Here is a 16099-nt window from a genome sequence, read left to right as displayed (position 1 = left end):
CACAGAAGAAGTCCTCACATCATCAAGGCTGCAGAGTCGCTGTGGTTTTGTCCGCCTCTCTCTCTCCTTGTATTTAGAGTTTCAAATGGATTCCTGTCAGCAAAAACTGCAAAATAAGTGCTCAAAAGAACAGGGTCACAATTAGTCATCTGTAATGAAAGACACATTCTGGATACAGCTGCCAGCATGGGAGACTCGTGGTGATGTGCTGACAGTTTAACATTTCATTTTTGTTTCCAAAAAAGCTTCTTTTTTTTTCTTTTTTTTTCCTCTTTTTTTTTTTAAGCCAATAACCATTAGCAAAGCTGCCAAGAACACTGGATGTAATCTGAGTCACGTGTCTCTGTTGTAAGGTAGCATCATGTGTGTGTCTGCGTGTGTGTGTCCTGCAGGTAATGAGGATGACTCTGTCCACACTGAACTGGAGGAGGAGGGAGATGGTTCGCTGGCTGGTAACCTGCGCCACAGAAGTCGGTATGTGATGCGTTTCTTTTTTTTTCTTTTTTTATAAACACAGAGAAGGAAAACAAGACTCCTTCAAATTTAACCACCATGGCGTTTTCGACTCTTCCCTCGTTCTGTTTTGAAGCTTTTTAATGCAGCTTGAAGGCTGACCTCGTCAGATACAGATACATACCCCTGAGTGTTAAGTCACCTAGTTGGAGTAACAAGCACAAAAGGAAACCAATGACATTCAAATTCAGGACACAAAAACAGTTTTGTTGGAGTCAGGGGAGGTGATCCCTGGGCCTGGTACACAACGCAGCAGCAGCATTAAGGATTACCTGTGTCTGATCCAGAGAGGGCTTGATGCAACAGGACTTCAGTCAACGTTTAAAAATGATGAATTCAATGCAGTTCAGACACACAAGGCCTCAGTTTGTGTTCCTACAAGTGCTGACCAATGACAGAAGTGTGACCTGGGGACAGGATGTCGTACTCTTTTATAATTAGAACAGTGTTGCAGAAGAAGTTTATATGAGTGTTAGCCTGTAGAGATGAATACAAATGTTTTAAAGGACGATTCCTGCTGAAGGCTAATATTGTAAATGTTAAAAAACAGATTTACTTCAATCACTGTTCTCCTCATGGCTTGAGCAGCTGTTCAATCCTCCTCTCTTCCTCCTCAGGTCTGCGGGCGTTGGTGAGCATCTTGCAGAGCTGGTACACTCTCTTCACGCCGACCGAGGCCACCAGCATCGTTGCTGCCACCGTCATGTCCCACAACACCATCCTGCGCCTCAGCCTCGACTACCCGCAGAGGGAGGAGCTGGCTAGCTGCGCCCGGACGCTGGCCCTGCAGTGCGCCATGAAGGACCCCCAGAACTGCGCACTTTCTGCGCTGACGCTCTGCGAGAAGGACCACATCGCCTTCGAGACGGCATACCAGATCGTGATAGACGCGGCGTCCACGGGTATGACCTACTCCCAGCTGTTCACCATCGCGAGGTACATGGAGCATCGAGGATATCCGCTGCGCTCCTTCAAGCTGGCCTCCCTCGCCATGACACACCTTAACCTGGCTTACAACCAGGACACACACCCAGCTATTAATGACGTGCTCTGGGCCTGCGCGCTCAGCCACTCTCTGGGGAAAAATGAGCTCGCAGCCATTATCCCCCTGGTGGTGAAGAGCGTGCACTGCGCTACAGTGCTTTCTGACATCCTGCGGCGGTGCACCATGACAGCGCCGGGGCTCGCAGGAATTCCCGGGAGAAGGAACTCTGGGAAGTTGATGTCAACAGACAAGGCGCCGCTGAGGCAGCTCCTTGACGCCACGATCTCGGCGTACATCAACACCACGCACTCTCGACTGACACACATCAGTCCGCGGCACTACGGGGAGTTTATAGAGTTCCTGAGCAAAGCGCGGGAGACTTTCCTGTTAGCACAGGACGGACACATACAGTTCGCCCAGTTCATAGACAACCTGAAACAGATCTATAAGGGCAAAAAGAAACTGATGATGTTGGTCAGGGAACGCTTCGGCTGACACCACCCCGCCCTCATAGGGACCCTCCTCTTGGGAAGTAGATAAACCTATTTGTTTCTATTTAAGGTTTTTTTTGGATTATTTGTATTTTTACTTCTTTCGTTGAGCCATTTGTTGACCAAGTCTTAATTCTTTTTGTCCTGTTTTGTTGTTTTGTTTCCTGAATGTGAACCAGGGAGTGTTCGCAGTGCATTGCTCTACTTCATTAAGACTTAAAGAAAACGGCTTGAAATGTCAAAGACAAAACAAGAGCAAAGCCTTTCTCCGCTTTCCAACTAAAGTTAAATCTTGTATGACAAAGTGAAAAGATTGTGATGAAAAATCAAAAAAAAAAAAAAAAAAAAAGGAACTTTTGTTTTGCGGTGGCACATGACAATTTAAAACCAAAAGCTTTTGATGGATGGGGTACAGAAGACTTTGTCAGCTGGTGTTAAGAGGAAGAAGAAGAGGGCTTTGAAAAGTAGAAGGAACTTGTCATTCCAAAAAAAACAAATCATGGAGGTCGAAAAACACTCGTAGTGTTACTGTCATACCTCCTCTGTGTTATTTGTCAGCTTTAACTTCTCTATCAGGGCATCTTAGAGTAAATACAGGACGACTTCGCTCCACCCTCTTCATCTTCTGTTCAAAGCTTTCCCTCTGGTAATGCAGTGACATTATCCAGACTGCTTTAGCTGAGGTAGGACAGTAACGGCTCCACATGTATGTTCACAGTGTATCTCCCGTGTCCTCCTGTAAGCTTGGTAACAGTGACATTACACGACTGTGATGAACACCGGGGGGTCACACCATAGAGACACTTTTACACTGCTCCAGCAATTGTGGCCAAAAACCTTTGAAAGCTCTGCTCCTCCTTTCCCCTCGCTCGATCAACATTCAGTCAAAAGCAATACAAGTCAAGTGTGCGCTTCACTTTCATCATTCAGAGGCATTCACTTCACCGTCCTGCATTTTGTTAGGAAGCTTTGGATCATACTGGGAGATTGCAGATATCAGTGAGTGTAACTTGTTAACTTTGCTCATAGCTAAACTCCCTTTTTCATCTCAAGACTGTCTGCAGGAACGAGAGGAACTTTTTGATGAGCTCACAGAACAACACATCGAAAATATCTGGGTCCAAATGCCTACCATAAGAGGCCAGATGGTATGTTTTACCACTTGTAATCAACATTAGCATCAAGAACTCAAGATAAATTATGAAAAACAACTTCATATCCTTTAATTAAAAGTTAGGCCCCCTAACTTGTGCATCTTGTCAAAATGAAGACATTCAGAGTTTGAAAAGCTGCAGCAAATCTCCATCATTAGATTCACTGTTCACTGTCTGCATAGCACTTAAACAAGATCTACACCGTTAGCAGTTCGCTGGTTGTTAAAGCTGCTACGGGAGAGTCATTCAAAATGATTGAAGGGAATGGCTTCATATTAATAAGGTGGCCAAAATGTACTCCACGAAGTACTAATGTGTACTCTGCTCAAAGTATCGATTGGTGTTAGCTAACAGGTTAGCCGTAGCAACATGCTGTTCCTCTTAAATTATCCTTTTAAAAATCACTTAGGTCGTTCTTTTGACTTTATCTGGTTACTCTTCCTACAAGTGTAACTTTGCACCTCCTTTTAGTTATTGACAAAAACAAAAGTGTGACTGGCTAGCACAAAACAAAAGACAAACAAAGCTAGCTACTCGACCCAGCATTGGATTAAGATGTCAGAGACGGTCTGCAGACAGCCGACTGAAGTAAAGACAAACTTCGATCTGAAAGGCAGTAAAAACAAAGTCACCTCCAAAGGAATGCTAATGTTGCTAATCAATTAGACACCCTGTGCTAACATTACACTTTATGATGGCCACTGTTAGGCAATAATATGTCAGTCCTGAGTTCTTATTTAACCTCCCCAAGAGACAAAACAAAACTATTTATCATGATATAACTAAAGTGAAAAAAGGCTCATGAGCAAACCTTTTAAAACAAAAGTTACTCCAGTAAAAAATACATTGAGAATAATATTCCTCCAGATCGTTGTTCTTGTGATGGAAAAGGGTTGATTGCTACTCGAGCGATTTCTTCTGGTCGTGATCGACGTGTGGATGCTGCCGACACACAGACAGTACGCTGTAAGTTTTAAGACTTAATCATCCATGTTTGAGACCACAGGAGGTTCTTTCTTCTTTTTTCTTACCCAGTGATTCAGAACAGCAAGAGCTTGAATCTTTACTGGTCGGACTTAAAGGTCGTCGTACAAGCACTTCACACAAATACCTCTTCACTACGTTCCTGCCTGCTTCAGCATTTATTTATTGATTGTTTGGTAACTTTGTATGACTGAGTAGGTATTACAGACAAACACAAACCCAACACAGAGGATGACTCAGTTCATCTATGGCAGGTGAATAAAGGACAAAAAGGTTTCTTTTGTGTTTTTTTTTTGTTAAATTGAGGAACATTTTTCGTGTTTCCTGCTTTTACATTCCACGTGAGAGATGCGTTCACCCACTACCCGGGTAGTCAGTCACAACTCTGGGCCTTTTTTTTCTTTTTCTTTTGGATCTGAAGAAACGCAGAAAGAAGAATGGGGGGAAGAGAAAAAAGAAAAAAAACGGAAAACTGAGAGAAAAGAGAGGCTAAACTCAGTTCTCAGGGACATCACTTATAGAAACAAAACAAAAAGTAGTAGCATTAAGCATTTAAGATATTGTAAATATGAAAGTGTCAATTCAGAAAATTGTAAAGTTATAATTATTTATGATAAGTATGTTATGTGTTCTCCTTTGTTTTGTGTTCTTTTGGCGGGGGTGTACTTGAACTGTTAAGGACGGAGAATTGAAGAGCAGTTTTTTGTAAGACTTCAAGGCATTTCTCAGGTGCTCCTGTGTACATTTCTTTCTGTTTGTTTTTGCTATAATAACTATTTTATATTTCTTTTTTTATATATATATTTTAATTTGCAAAGAAAAAAAAAATCTGTGTTGCAAAAGGAAGCATGTCGTTCGGTGGAAAGGAGAATAAAGAAGGCATTCATTCGTTAACAGATTCACTAAACCTGACTATGCAGAACCACTTGGATGGTCTCGTCACCTCTTAAAGACCCCCTACCCTCAAAAAGAAAAGAGCTTTGTTAAAAAGAAAGAGTGGACTGAACTGTTATGAAAAAATGGGAGGGGGAAGTGATGAGACCTCGCATGTTTGTATTTGGACGCTGCGTGTTCGCCAGCTGGATGCTTTGTAAGGGGGTAAAACTGAAAATGTTGGGAAATGCCTTTGTGACCGATCAATGTACAAAGTTTATATTTTGCGTTACCTTGTTGTTGTTGTTTTTTTTATTTAATCAGGACTCAAGCCTTTAGTGTCTTCTCAGAGGTGTCGGGTGGCGGCGCCGCAGTGAGACAGAACAACACACAAATGTCACTCAAACAGCGACTGTGCGAACAAAACACAAAAAGACGGCCTGTGGATGAACTCATTTTTTTTCTTGTTGCTTTTCCCCTCTGGCCTACAAAGATGGCCGACTTCACTCCCTCTGTCTCAATATGGTCGATCCTTTTTCCTAGCTTTAGTTGTTCACCTTGTTCCCTCTCATGCAGGAAGGGTTTCTGTTTGAAGCAGTGCACCAACGTGTCAGTGGGCAGCTTTCCTCTGTTGTCCGCTCTCCAAACACTCGAGACATCTTTCCTTCACAGCAGCCTTGCATCTGCACATCATCGTGATGTGATGCACGCATATTTCCTCCTCTTGTTGATGTTCCAAACGAGGATAAAAAGGCTGTGTTCATGTCATTGCTACTACGTTGTTATGATGAGGCTGTTTTTCTTGGTTTGTACACAACAGAGGGACTTAATCTAACCACTTATTTTACATGATGCATTCACTGACAGCATTACAACAAAGAAGTCCCCTCCCTCTTATCCAATCACTGTTTTTCAGTCTGTGTTCACTGTATCAGCCACTTCACGAGGTTTTCTTCTTTCTCCCTTTCCTCTTCTTATTTTCGTAGGAGCATATTTTTGCTGGTAGAGCTCTAGTTCACCAACTGTTTCCCAGTTTTCTTTTGTTTTTGGATTCTCTGACGTAAGGGAACTTTGAAAGTGTTTGTTGCCTCTTTGTGCTACTGATTATGAAAAGGTATTTCCAGTATTTGTTGCCACAGAAGTATAATAGCTGATCATCAACACTTTGTTTTTTGGTTTGTTTTTTATTTGTAATTTTCTTGTGCAACTTCTTGAGCTACTGTCTATAAAGCAAGAATTTATTACTATTTATGTAACGCTACTACCATTTTATATTGATTTGTGTTGGAATCTCAGTGCTTTTCTATGAATAAAGTGTGAAACACGTGGAGGACTTCTGTGGTCTTTGGGTTCAAACTTAATGCATCACTTCAGTGCAATGGATGGTGCTGTAGTAAACCAGTTCTGACTTCTTCATGATTTCAAATGACATTACATTTTGGAGAAATGTACCTGTCTTCACTGTCTTCTCTAAACAGTGTACGTAGACCTTTTGCCTTGTCACACATTAATTACTAATGGAAATGAGGGCTTTTACACTTGCAGAAAACTCCTGACAAACTCTGGATATTTCCAGGAGGAGCTGTATGTGTCAACGGAAACGGCTACATTTTTCTCTCAGACCCCTCGTTATTTTTCCACAGTGAGTCTGAGAGAGCTGATTGAGAACACAGCAGGAATTTTTCCAGAAAAAGTCCCTTCGAGGTCACTGGAGGGAGGAGAGTGATGTTAATATAAAGTGATAGACTGTATGAGACCACTGCTGTCTTTAAATCAGTGCAATGTTTGGATCAACACATTCACTGTGTGCACTGTACCCTTTTATCTGCTGGATTTATTTTGGATTTACTCTCAAACTGAAAGATCTTTGAAACCATAAAGCTTCATACTAAAGCTGAGCTCTATTCCAAAAGCAATACATTGAAAAGTATTTTCCATAAAAAGCCTGTGAGGGACAACCCTGCAATCCAACCAACCAGCATGAGTGTTAAATGAAGCACAAGGAGGCTGAGATAGTTCCATCCATCACTCACTCATTTGTCTGAATATTTTTCCTCTCTCCCTCCTTCAACATTTCGTTCTCATTCATTAGAGATTTCTGCAGAGCCGTATGAGCCGACAATCAGGCCGTAAAGGCGTGCGGAGTGTGTGTGTGTGTGAGAGGATCTGTGAATTGGTAAATCTAGATTGATTGACCAATGGTAAATGAGCAGATTTATATTAATTATCCAGATGGATAGATGGAGAAGTGATTGCTTTATGCTCAATCTCTTTCTCCTCAGTTAGCGCTGCCTCCGTTAATCTATACATTTTTCAATCAGGCTGCATGCTACTATTTAAATTTATCATGGCATGTTAGTGGCCCAAGATTTGTTTTTATTTTAACGTGGCTATGTGCAGCAACCATGCAGGTGACCGACACAGTACCTAATACTGTACCTGACTTGTTGACCTGTGTTAACACAGTTGGAAAGAACCTGCTGTCACACAGCATGTCTTCAAATGGCCTCTTGAGGCTGGCTCCAAATGAGAGGAAGCAGCTGAATGTTTGGCAGCACTTTGAGACCAGAACAATCAAGTGTACTGCATGGTTTGTTATCCTGTCGTACCTTATTGTATTGTAACTACCATAACGTTACAGCAGAAATAATACATTTTACTGTGTGGTAAAGCTTGTTGGTGTGGAATTTTTATTTAATTCATTCATGAAAATGATATTTAGCAGCATTGCTGGTCACACATAATACGGAAACATGTATGTCTATTTTTATCTCATTGTTCTTCATCGCTCTTTTATCTATGTAAAGCACTTTTTAATGTTGTGTAAAAAGTGCTATACAAATACATTTTATCACTGGATTCAGGCCATAGAATTTGAAAAAAACATGAACATAGCCTCAGGGATATTACTCATTGGTTTCTTGAAGCTGATTGATGCATACGCCATGTTGGAAATGCTGTCTCAAACTAATTTTAGGTTAACTTAGTAACAGATAAAGAACTGGAGCTGAGGAAGGTCTTAAGCCTCTTTTTTTATTTCAGCTTTTTTGAGCTAACCTCGAGTGAGCGCTCAAGGAACAGCAGATTTCTGCACTTCCTTGTTGTCTTTGTATTTCAACACCAAAGGTTGACGATTGTTGTGAACCGATTTCTGCAAGGTTTCACTTCAGTCTCTGATCTGCACGTCTCAGACCCTTTGTTTGTAGTTCCTCAAGAGCTCCACACTTTCCGAGACTAAAACAGTGGATCCCAAAGTGCAGCAGGACCAACAGAAGTAATTATCAATGAAGCAACCTTCTTTACTTTTTCAAAATTCACTATTTGCAATTATTTTGTTACTTGAAAAGTGGTATTTAAATGAGAATGTTTTATGTATTAGTTCTGCTATGCCTTTGGCCCACTTATCAGAGAAGTATTTAGTTAATGTAAAAGAAAAAGTGGACAAAAAAAAAGCACAAAAGCATCTCTAGATTTTAAAATTGGTTGTGGTACTATTTAACTTTGAAAGTGGTTTGTCTATTGAAGGTAAATTGTAGCTGTGTCGCAATCCAGCGTCAGCATCTTTCGGAGTACCCGGGCTGGGAGGGACCAGCCTTGTTAGCATGCATAGACTTCATAGACTGCTCGTGCCGAAACAAGACAATCTGTTCTTCCGAGGACTCCCTGATTGCTTCACCGCAGCTCTTCCTGCCCAACCCCTCTGATGTTTGCATTTGAAGGAGCCTTTGAAATGGGACAGCCTCCAACGTGCCACTAAATACCATCAGTCTTTAGTTGCAGCCTTCGAACTACGCAACCGATGGGTTGAGACAAAACGAGAGTCTCATTTTATGGGAAGTTAGATGGCCATCCATCAAATTTCATCATCAGGCCCTTTTTCAATAAGATAAGATCACTTCTGGAAACAAGAATCAAATATGGCCATGAGGCTACAAAACAGCAGTTCATAAATAAATAGCTGACATTAAGGAGCCTATGTCCACTTCTCGTATGCAGTCAGTGGACAATACATTATCATAGATCCTTACAGTCAGTGTACACATTAACACATTCATTATTTGTGTCTCCAGAGTAAAAACAATATTCAATTATGAATATATGTAAACAAACCAGTATTTCAAAACATTTGCCACAGAACGTTAGGCTTTGCGGTCATGCTGGTTGTAACCAGGGTCCATTTGAGCAGGCTGAACATGGTGGGATACTATGTTGTCATTCTGCGAAGAGGGACAGTCACAGCCGTCAGCGTCTGCATCAGTGTGAAGCAGCTCGAGGTCTCCACAGTTTCACTTTCTCTCCCTCGGCGTCCCAACAACAACAGCTATGCTAATCCTGCTATCAGTCTCTGTCACCGCTCTGTGTGTGGATGTAAGTGTTCATTCAAGCGTGTGTGTGTGTGTGTGTGTGTGTGTGTGTGTGTTTGGGGAGGGGGCGGTCACTGATAAAGCGCTGATAGTGTCCATCCCTGGCAGATGATGTACAGCCTGCTGTCTCTCCAGGCAGATTGGATTTTCAGGCCTGCTGATTTGCTGAGAGATGGAGACTGGACCTCCTTCAAAGACACACAGACACACACACACACACACACACACACACACACACACACACACACACACACACACACACATACACACACAGCACTGTACACACTCATACCATAAACACACATCATTCACACATTGCCCACCTGTTTAATGTATTTGCTAAAATAAGCCCATTAAAGCCAGGACACACACAAACACACACACATGCACTAAAGCACACACATTCACAAACAAACAAAAACTGCCCACACACACTGAACCATACAAAAACACACATTTGTGTATTATCCTCCTGCCAAAGCCTTTAAAGGTGAGCATGTGGAACTTGATCTCCATTTCTAAAGAGCATATATTCATCGCAATAGCCTCACCCCTTTCTCTCTCATATACACAAACACACGCCCACACACACACACACACACACACACACACACACACAACTTGCCACTTTTTTCCCAGATGGCTAACTGACCCACAGCAGCAGCCTCTTCAGTCTTACCTCCAGACAAGCAGGGAGATTTTCATTCATTTGTCTCTGTTATTTACGCAACAGAGAGGGGCGGAGCCACAAGAAAAGCCTCTGTGTGTGTGTGTGTGTGTGTGTGTGTGTGTGTGTGTGTGTGTGTGTGTGTTTGTGTTTTGAGTACTACAGAACAACAAAGAACAGAAATAAAAAAAACAAGAGGCTGCTTTCATTCCAGGAAGAATTGCTTTTTCCCATCATCAGCATTAATAAAGTTGCTTCGAGCCGTTTGGTGTGTGTGTGTGTGTGTGTGTGTGTGTGTGTGTGTGTGTGTGTGTGTGTGTGTTTCTGCTCAGTGTTGATTACTTGGAGGTTTGAATTAAACAGTGTATCTGTGTATTGTATGTATATAAAACTTTAATGTTTTAAATCAGAGATCGACACCTTTAGTGGAGAGACTTGTTTAAATGTGTCATTTAAGCGTTGAGGTTGTAAGACTGGCAATATGTCAGATGTGTTGTTTTGTCATCAAACTCTTAAAGAAGTTAAACTAATGAATTCAAAATGGTTGAATAGAAAGATGTCTGCACCACTCAAGCTGGCAAAACTTTATCTAGATATTTTCAGGAGTGCAGATGAAAACACAGCTCTTGAGATACCAGCACCTTGTCTCCAAAGACTTATATAGTCTCTTTAATTTATTATGAATACACATTTGTTGTAATACTACAGTATATTAACATCTAACATCAAATGTATACATTTTTTAAAGTCAGGTTTGCCGTTTTGAGGACATATACATCATCAAAAAAAATGAGCAAAATATCCAATCAGAGGCCCATCTAAGATATAAACACAAAAAACAACAGTAAGAAAAAAATAAAACCTTTCAATGTTTATTTTCAATTTATTTGTCAAGGAAAATACATTGTTCCATTGTAACAAAGCATTGTTAAATCTAATTGAAGTTCAACCGTGACATGAATGTATTTAGGACTTCTAGCAGGGCTCATTTGTCCCAGCTTCAGATTTCAGGAAATAAAACACATGATACAACAACACTTGAAAATAGACATAAAAACTGACGATCACAGCGGACATAAACTATACAGCGGCATAGACGGATATGAACAAACAGTTAAGCAGACAGATATGCAGATTGATAATAATGATTGAGAGTAAAAATGAAGAACAATAACTGAAATATCAACTATGAACAAACAAAAAGAAAAGAGCAGTAAACCGGGCTGTGCTAGTCTGTTATCCCACGTAAGTATAAAGTATCATCAGGGTCATATTCATATTGGGAAGGTGAGCATAACTGTAAGGTTTTCAGTCTGACTGGAATAATGAATGCTGTGAAGCATTCACACTAATTTATGAAAGAAATCAAAACTATTTTTTGGGAAGTCAGAAAAAAAAAAAAAAGAAAGAAAGAGAAACAGAAAGAATAAAGCATTCAAGAGTTCAGCTTTGACAGTCCTGGCTTGTTTGAACCCGGTGAACTGGGTCTCCTTACTGTAACCCAGAGACCAGTGATGAGGGATCCCCTGAAATTCCCCCCCCCCCCCCCCCCCCCCCCCCCCCCTTGCTCTGGTCACATGATGTTATGATTTTTCTGGGATCCTTCACAAAAACACCAGGAACAACAACAACAACCGGATTTAGCAGAATCTGCTTATCTTGCCGTTCTTAGCTGCTTCATGGAGAGAAAACACAGTTTAGGATTAACTGATCCTTTTTGCTCCTGTAAAGAGCTTCTGTCATGATTACTGTAATGATGCACAATGTCAGTTAAGCCACATTCTGTGAAATAAAACAAGGCTTTGTATTTAACCCCCCCCCCCCCCCCACCCAAATGTACACAATTGTTAATTCACACAGAGACCAAAAAACCCTGGGGCTTTGTGATTGGTTGCTCAGATTTGATCCAGTTTCTTATTGGTGGCTGTGATGGAGATAGTTTGGAGGTATGAGTCCTGATTGGTGAAGATGACTCTTCATCACCTCTGTGCCTGTCCTGGAACGACCTTCAAAGATTTACAGCTGCTTAAAAACAAACAATGTGATTAATGTTGAGCTCAGGACAACTGAGTGTTAATGTGTCAGCTGCAGAAGCTTTTTAAAAGTCTTTTTTTTTTTTTTTTTTTTAGCTAAAAGGCCCAAAAAAAACAAAAACAAATAAGGCCATGACTTAAACACGTCACAGCTGATAAATGTAGGTTAAACCTTTGTTATCTGGGAGCATCAGAATATTAGCATGATATTTGCAGTTATATCCTTCTTTAAATACGTTTGACCACAATGTTTGCATTCAATTAATCCTAAAGTTATTATAAGAAATAAGCATATATCCTGAGAGGGGCAGAAATGCAATGTGTGGGTTCTATAGAGGACTGTAAAGTACAGAAATAACATCTAAATAAATATTCATGTCAACAACACCAATTTAGCATAACCTGTACTCATAGGCAAAGCAGGCGACTGTTTGGGGCCCCGGGTCAGTCATGGGTCCCCCGAGGGCTGAAAAACTTTAAACCAAAGCTTTGGCCCTAAATGTGCAGATTTAGCACTGACAGTACGAAACCTCTTTTTGGGCCTCATCTGACAGATCTTAATCTGAATGCCCTGCTGAACGTTGGATTTTTTTTACTGCTGTGAAAACTTTGTCAGTGTAACTGAAGAAAAATGAAGCAGGTTGATCCTTCTTGGGGAATAAAAAGAAAGAGGAAAGAAGGGTTAGACATTATGGTGAGGATCGCTGCTGGAGGGGCACTCTATCAGTTTCTCTATCAGACTCTTGAATCACCACTGTTTGTAATATTCAAGAACTGTTTAAAAATAGAAGGATAATAAAGGATGCAGCAGTGCCATATAGAATTTTTTATTGCATACATTTACTACTTCTGATATCACCCACAATGCCACACTTCAAATGGGGGAATTTGAATTTGCACACTCACATGGGGACTTTAAGTTAAGTCCTTTAAGAGTCTCAAGCTTCTAGCTTGACCTCCATGTTTCACAGCCCTCTGCATATACACAATAGTGTTTCTCCCCATCAGAATTCTTCAAGTGTCTCAAAAGTCTTTGAAATGTCCATTTAAAAAGCAGTGGTCTTTGGCAGAATACTTTGTAGGCTGCAGCACCAGAAATGGTCACTTTTATGATTGGTCACAATGCTCATGAATTCCTGATCTCAACCCTGTAAATGTGTACATGACCTGTACTTTTAACGAATAAAATAAAAGATATTTCTTGAATCAGAACAACTAAGAAGCAGCTAATGTAGCATTTAGCACAGATTTGTTTTCAATCTGTCTAAAGTTGATTCTTAAAAAGAAAAAGAAAAAGAAAAATCAAAGTAAGTCGATAACTTAAAGTTGTTCTAGTTCTTGCTGTTCCTCTGCTCGGTGCTACACTGTTGCAGCTGTTTATTTATACAGAGCTTCATTAGAAAGCTTCTCTCAGGGGACTCCAGACTTGATGTGAAAGTGTTCACACACCTTCAGGCGGGACACCGTCTCCCTTCTGTCCCAGTTAAAACTCTCAGTTACTATCTTGTCTCTGTCCCATTTTCTGTGGCCCGGCCTTGAATCCACACACTCGATGTAAGCAAACTTCTCTCAAGCATAAAACCAACAAACAAAGAGGTTGAATCTGTCGTTTTGAACGTAGGCTGCATTCTTTTTTGTTTGGTCAGTTTAATTGAATTGTACTGAAGGATCTCAGTAAATAATGACTCAAAGGATCTGCTGACTGAGGAAATGGACAACGATAAAAGAAAGGATTCGGTTTTCAGTTGGTTTTTTTCTGCTGTCTGGCTTTGTGTGTCAAAGCACTTTGTAAACGTCTGTTTTTAAAGGTGCAGGTACATTAAAGATAACGCTATATTTCCTGTTTTCTCCTCTTGATAACTGTTGGAAGATATCTGCCATCCATATTAATGTTCTTCCTCTCACTGTCGATCATTTCCATCTCATAAACTGGTTGTTGGACAATACTCAGGAACATATTTAAGTTATGTACTTTCTTTGTCCTTACGTCACAGGGTAAATGTACAGCTTGCAGATCAATGATAACTTTTTAATCATCATTTTGATGGATACAGTCAAACATTTTTATTATCAATTAACGTGATCGGAAGTCATGTTATTACAGCATAATGTGGGAAAAGTTGTGTAGAGCCTGTGGTGCCTCTAGGGGGAGCTGTTTGGGTCAACTGGGGCTGAGGGTGACTGAAAAAATAATGGCTTGTTCAATGAGGTGACCTTGTCTGACCCCTGTCGTCCTCTCATCTCTGATTAAGGCTACACTCGCCTCTCCAACCAAAGAATGTCTTTAACTTTCAGCTGTATAGCTGTATCTGGAATAATGTAGATTTTTAATAAGAAGGAGATAGTGTGTGTGTGTGTGTGTGTGTGTGTGTGTGTGTGTGTGTGTGTGTGTGTGTGTGTGTGTGTGTGTGTGTGTGTGTGTGTGTGTGTTTGTTCCACTTCCTCCTTTGTGATTTAATGACAGCTTGTACTTACACACACCCTTATTATCCCGGCATGATATCAAGATTTTAAACAGTCTGGTAATGTCACAGAGTGATGGACTTTCTAAGTCTGTAAGTGCCACCTTTGATGAATTATGTTTTGTCCAGGTGTTCAGGAACATCAATGACAGTCAGGGCTGCGTAACAATCTGCAGCATGAATCCTTCAATATAATGTACAAACACTCAGACTTTCTGATCATTTCGAGGTTCTGTTCTGATTGGATTTTTTTTTTGATGGTTTGGGGGTTTTTTTATTGAGAGGACGAGTGTTAGAGGACCAGGAAACATGGATGGAAGAGAGGGGATAACATAGAGATAGGTAGTCCAACCAGAAGCTGCTTTGAGGTCATGGCCTCTGTACGTGAGATTTAATTTAACCACTGAGCTGAAGAGGCTTCTTTTTATTGGAAATGTTTGATATGTTGTCAAACTTTAAAACTCTTACTGATTTAAGTGAAGTGGTAAGCATGATTTTCATCTTGCAGTTGCTAACAGGAGAGCTCGTTTTCTAAATGATCAGCAGCAGAACCACAGTGTCTGATAAAACACTGCAGGTTCAAATTAAAAATGTTGATTTAAAGGCTTTCATTTTGATATTTTCTGTCTAAATTTGCAAAGAAAGTATCAGCTTTAAAAGCAGTTTTCACTGAGATGGAGGAAGTAGAAATCTACTAGTCTTTAAGGTTCAATGATCTCAAAATTAAAATTTAGTAATTAATCAAGCAAATGAACTTAAATCCACTCCTTCTCTGAAAAGCATCCACTCAGATGTTCTCTTCTTCCTGAAGTCCATTTGAAGAAGTCATGTCAAATACAAACCAACCTTTAAAAAAACTGAAAAAACCATTTTGATTCAGACAAGACAACTTTTTTGACACACTAAAAAATGTGCGGACTGTATGAGTTTATATTACCCAGCAGAACAACAGCACACAGTGCCACTTTAATTGATAACATATTTACTAATCATATTGAAGGCAGCTTCATCAGAGGACTGATGATACATGATATCTGTGATCACTTGCCTGTTTTTGTGATTCATGACTGTGACTGTGGAAAAGAAAAAAAAGGAACATCAAATCAAATACAGAAGACTGATAAGAGATAAATCCATCAATGCATTCAGAATGGATTTACAAGCTCACAACTGGGAAAGCCTTTCTGAAGAACGAGATACCGACGAAGCATAAGATGTTTTTCTAAAAAATATTTATATCACTATATGACAAACACTGTCCAATACAGCAATATAAGATGAGACATCACACAAACAGGCCATGGATCTCTAAGGGATTGCAAAATGCCAGCAAAAAATATAAAATATAAAACTAAAGAGGCCGAATTAAATTACAAAAAATGCAAGAACAAAATAACTCATATTACGGGGCAGTCATGGTTTTGATGGATCTTGATAGAAATATGTGGTAGAAGTTTTTATAGATTTAAAAAAAAAAAGATTTGATACCATAAACCATGACATTACTTTAGTAATTAGAAAGATATAGTATTAGAGGGGTTGCTACAGTGGTTAGTATTGGGTCCAAAATGTT

At 40.2% G+C, this 16099-nt stretch overlaps 2 protein-coding genes across 2 annotated transcripts in view; both read left to right on the top strand.

Annotated features, from left to right (window-relative positions):
* Positions 1 to 6326, top strand: part of zswim5 (zinc finger, SWIM-type containing 5) — a 64197-nt gene extending 57871 nt beyond the window's left edge. The window contains exons 15-16 of the mRNA XM_079347792.1: positions 393 to 474; positions 1131 to 6326. Coding sequence (XP_079203918.1) covers positions 393 to 474; positions 1131 to 1993 — 945 coding nt within the window. The 3' untranslated portion in view covers positions 1994 to 6326. The remainder of the gene's footprint in view (positions 1 to 392; positions 475 to 1130) is intronic.
* The window catches only part of selenop2 (selenoprotein P2), a 230315-nt gene that overhangs the window by 142522 nt on the left and 71694 nt on the right, over positions 1 to 16099 (top strand). The window lies entirely within an intron of this gene.

The sequence above is a fragment of the Symphodus melops genome, assembly GCF_947650265.1.
Source record: "Symphodus melops genome assembly, chromosome: 7".
In the NCBI taxonomy this organism is placed as follows: domain Eukaryota; kingdom Metazoa; phylum Chordata; class Actinopteri; order Labriformes; family Labridae; genus Symphodus; species Symphodus melops.
This window is presented reverse-complemented; position numbering and strand designations above follow the sequence as displayed.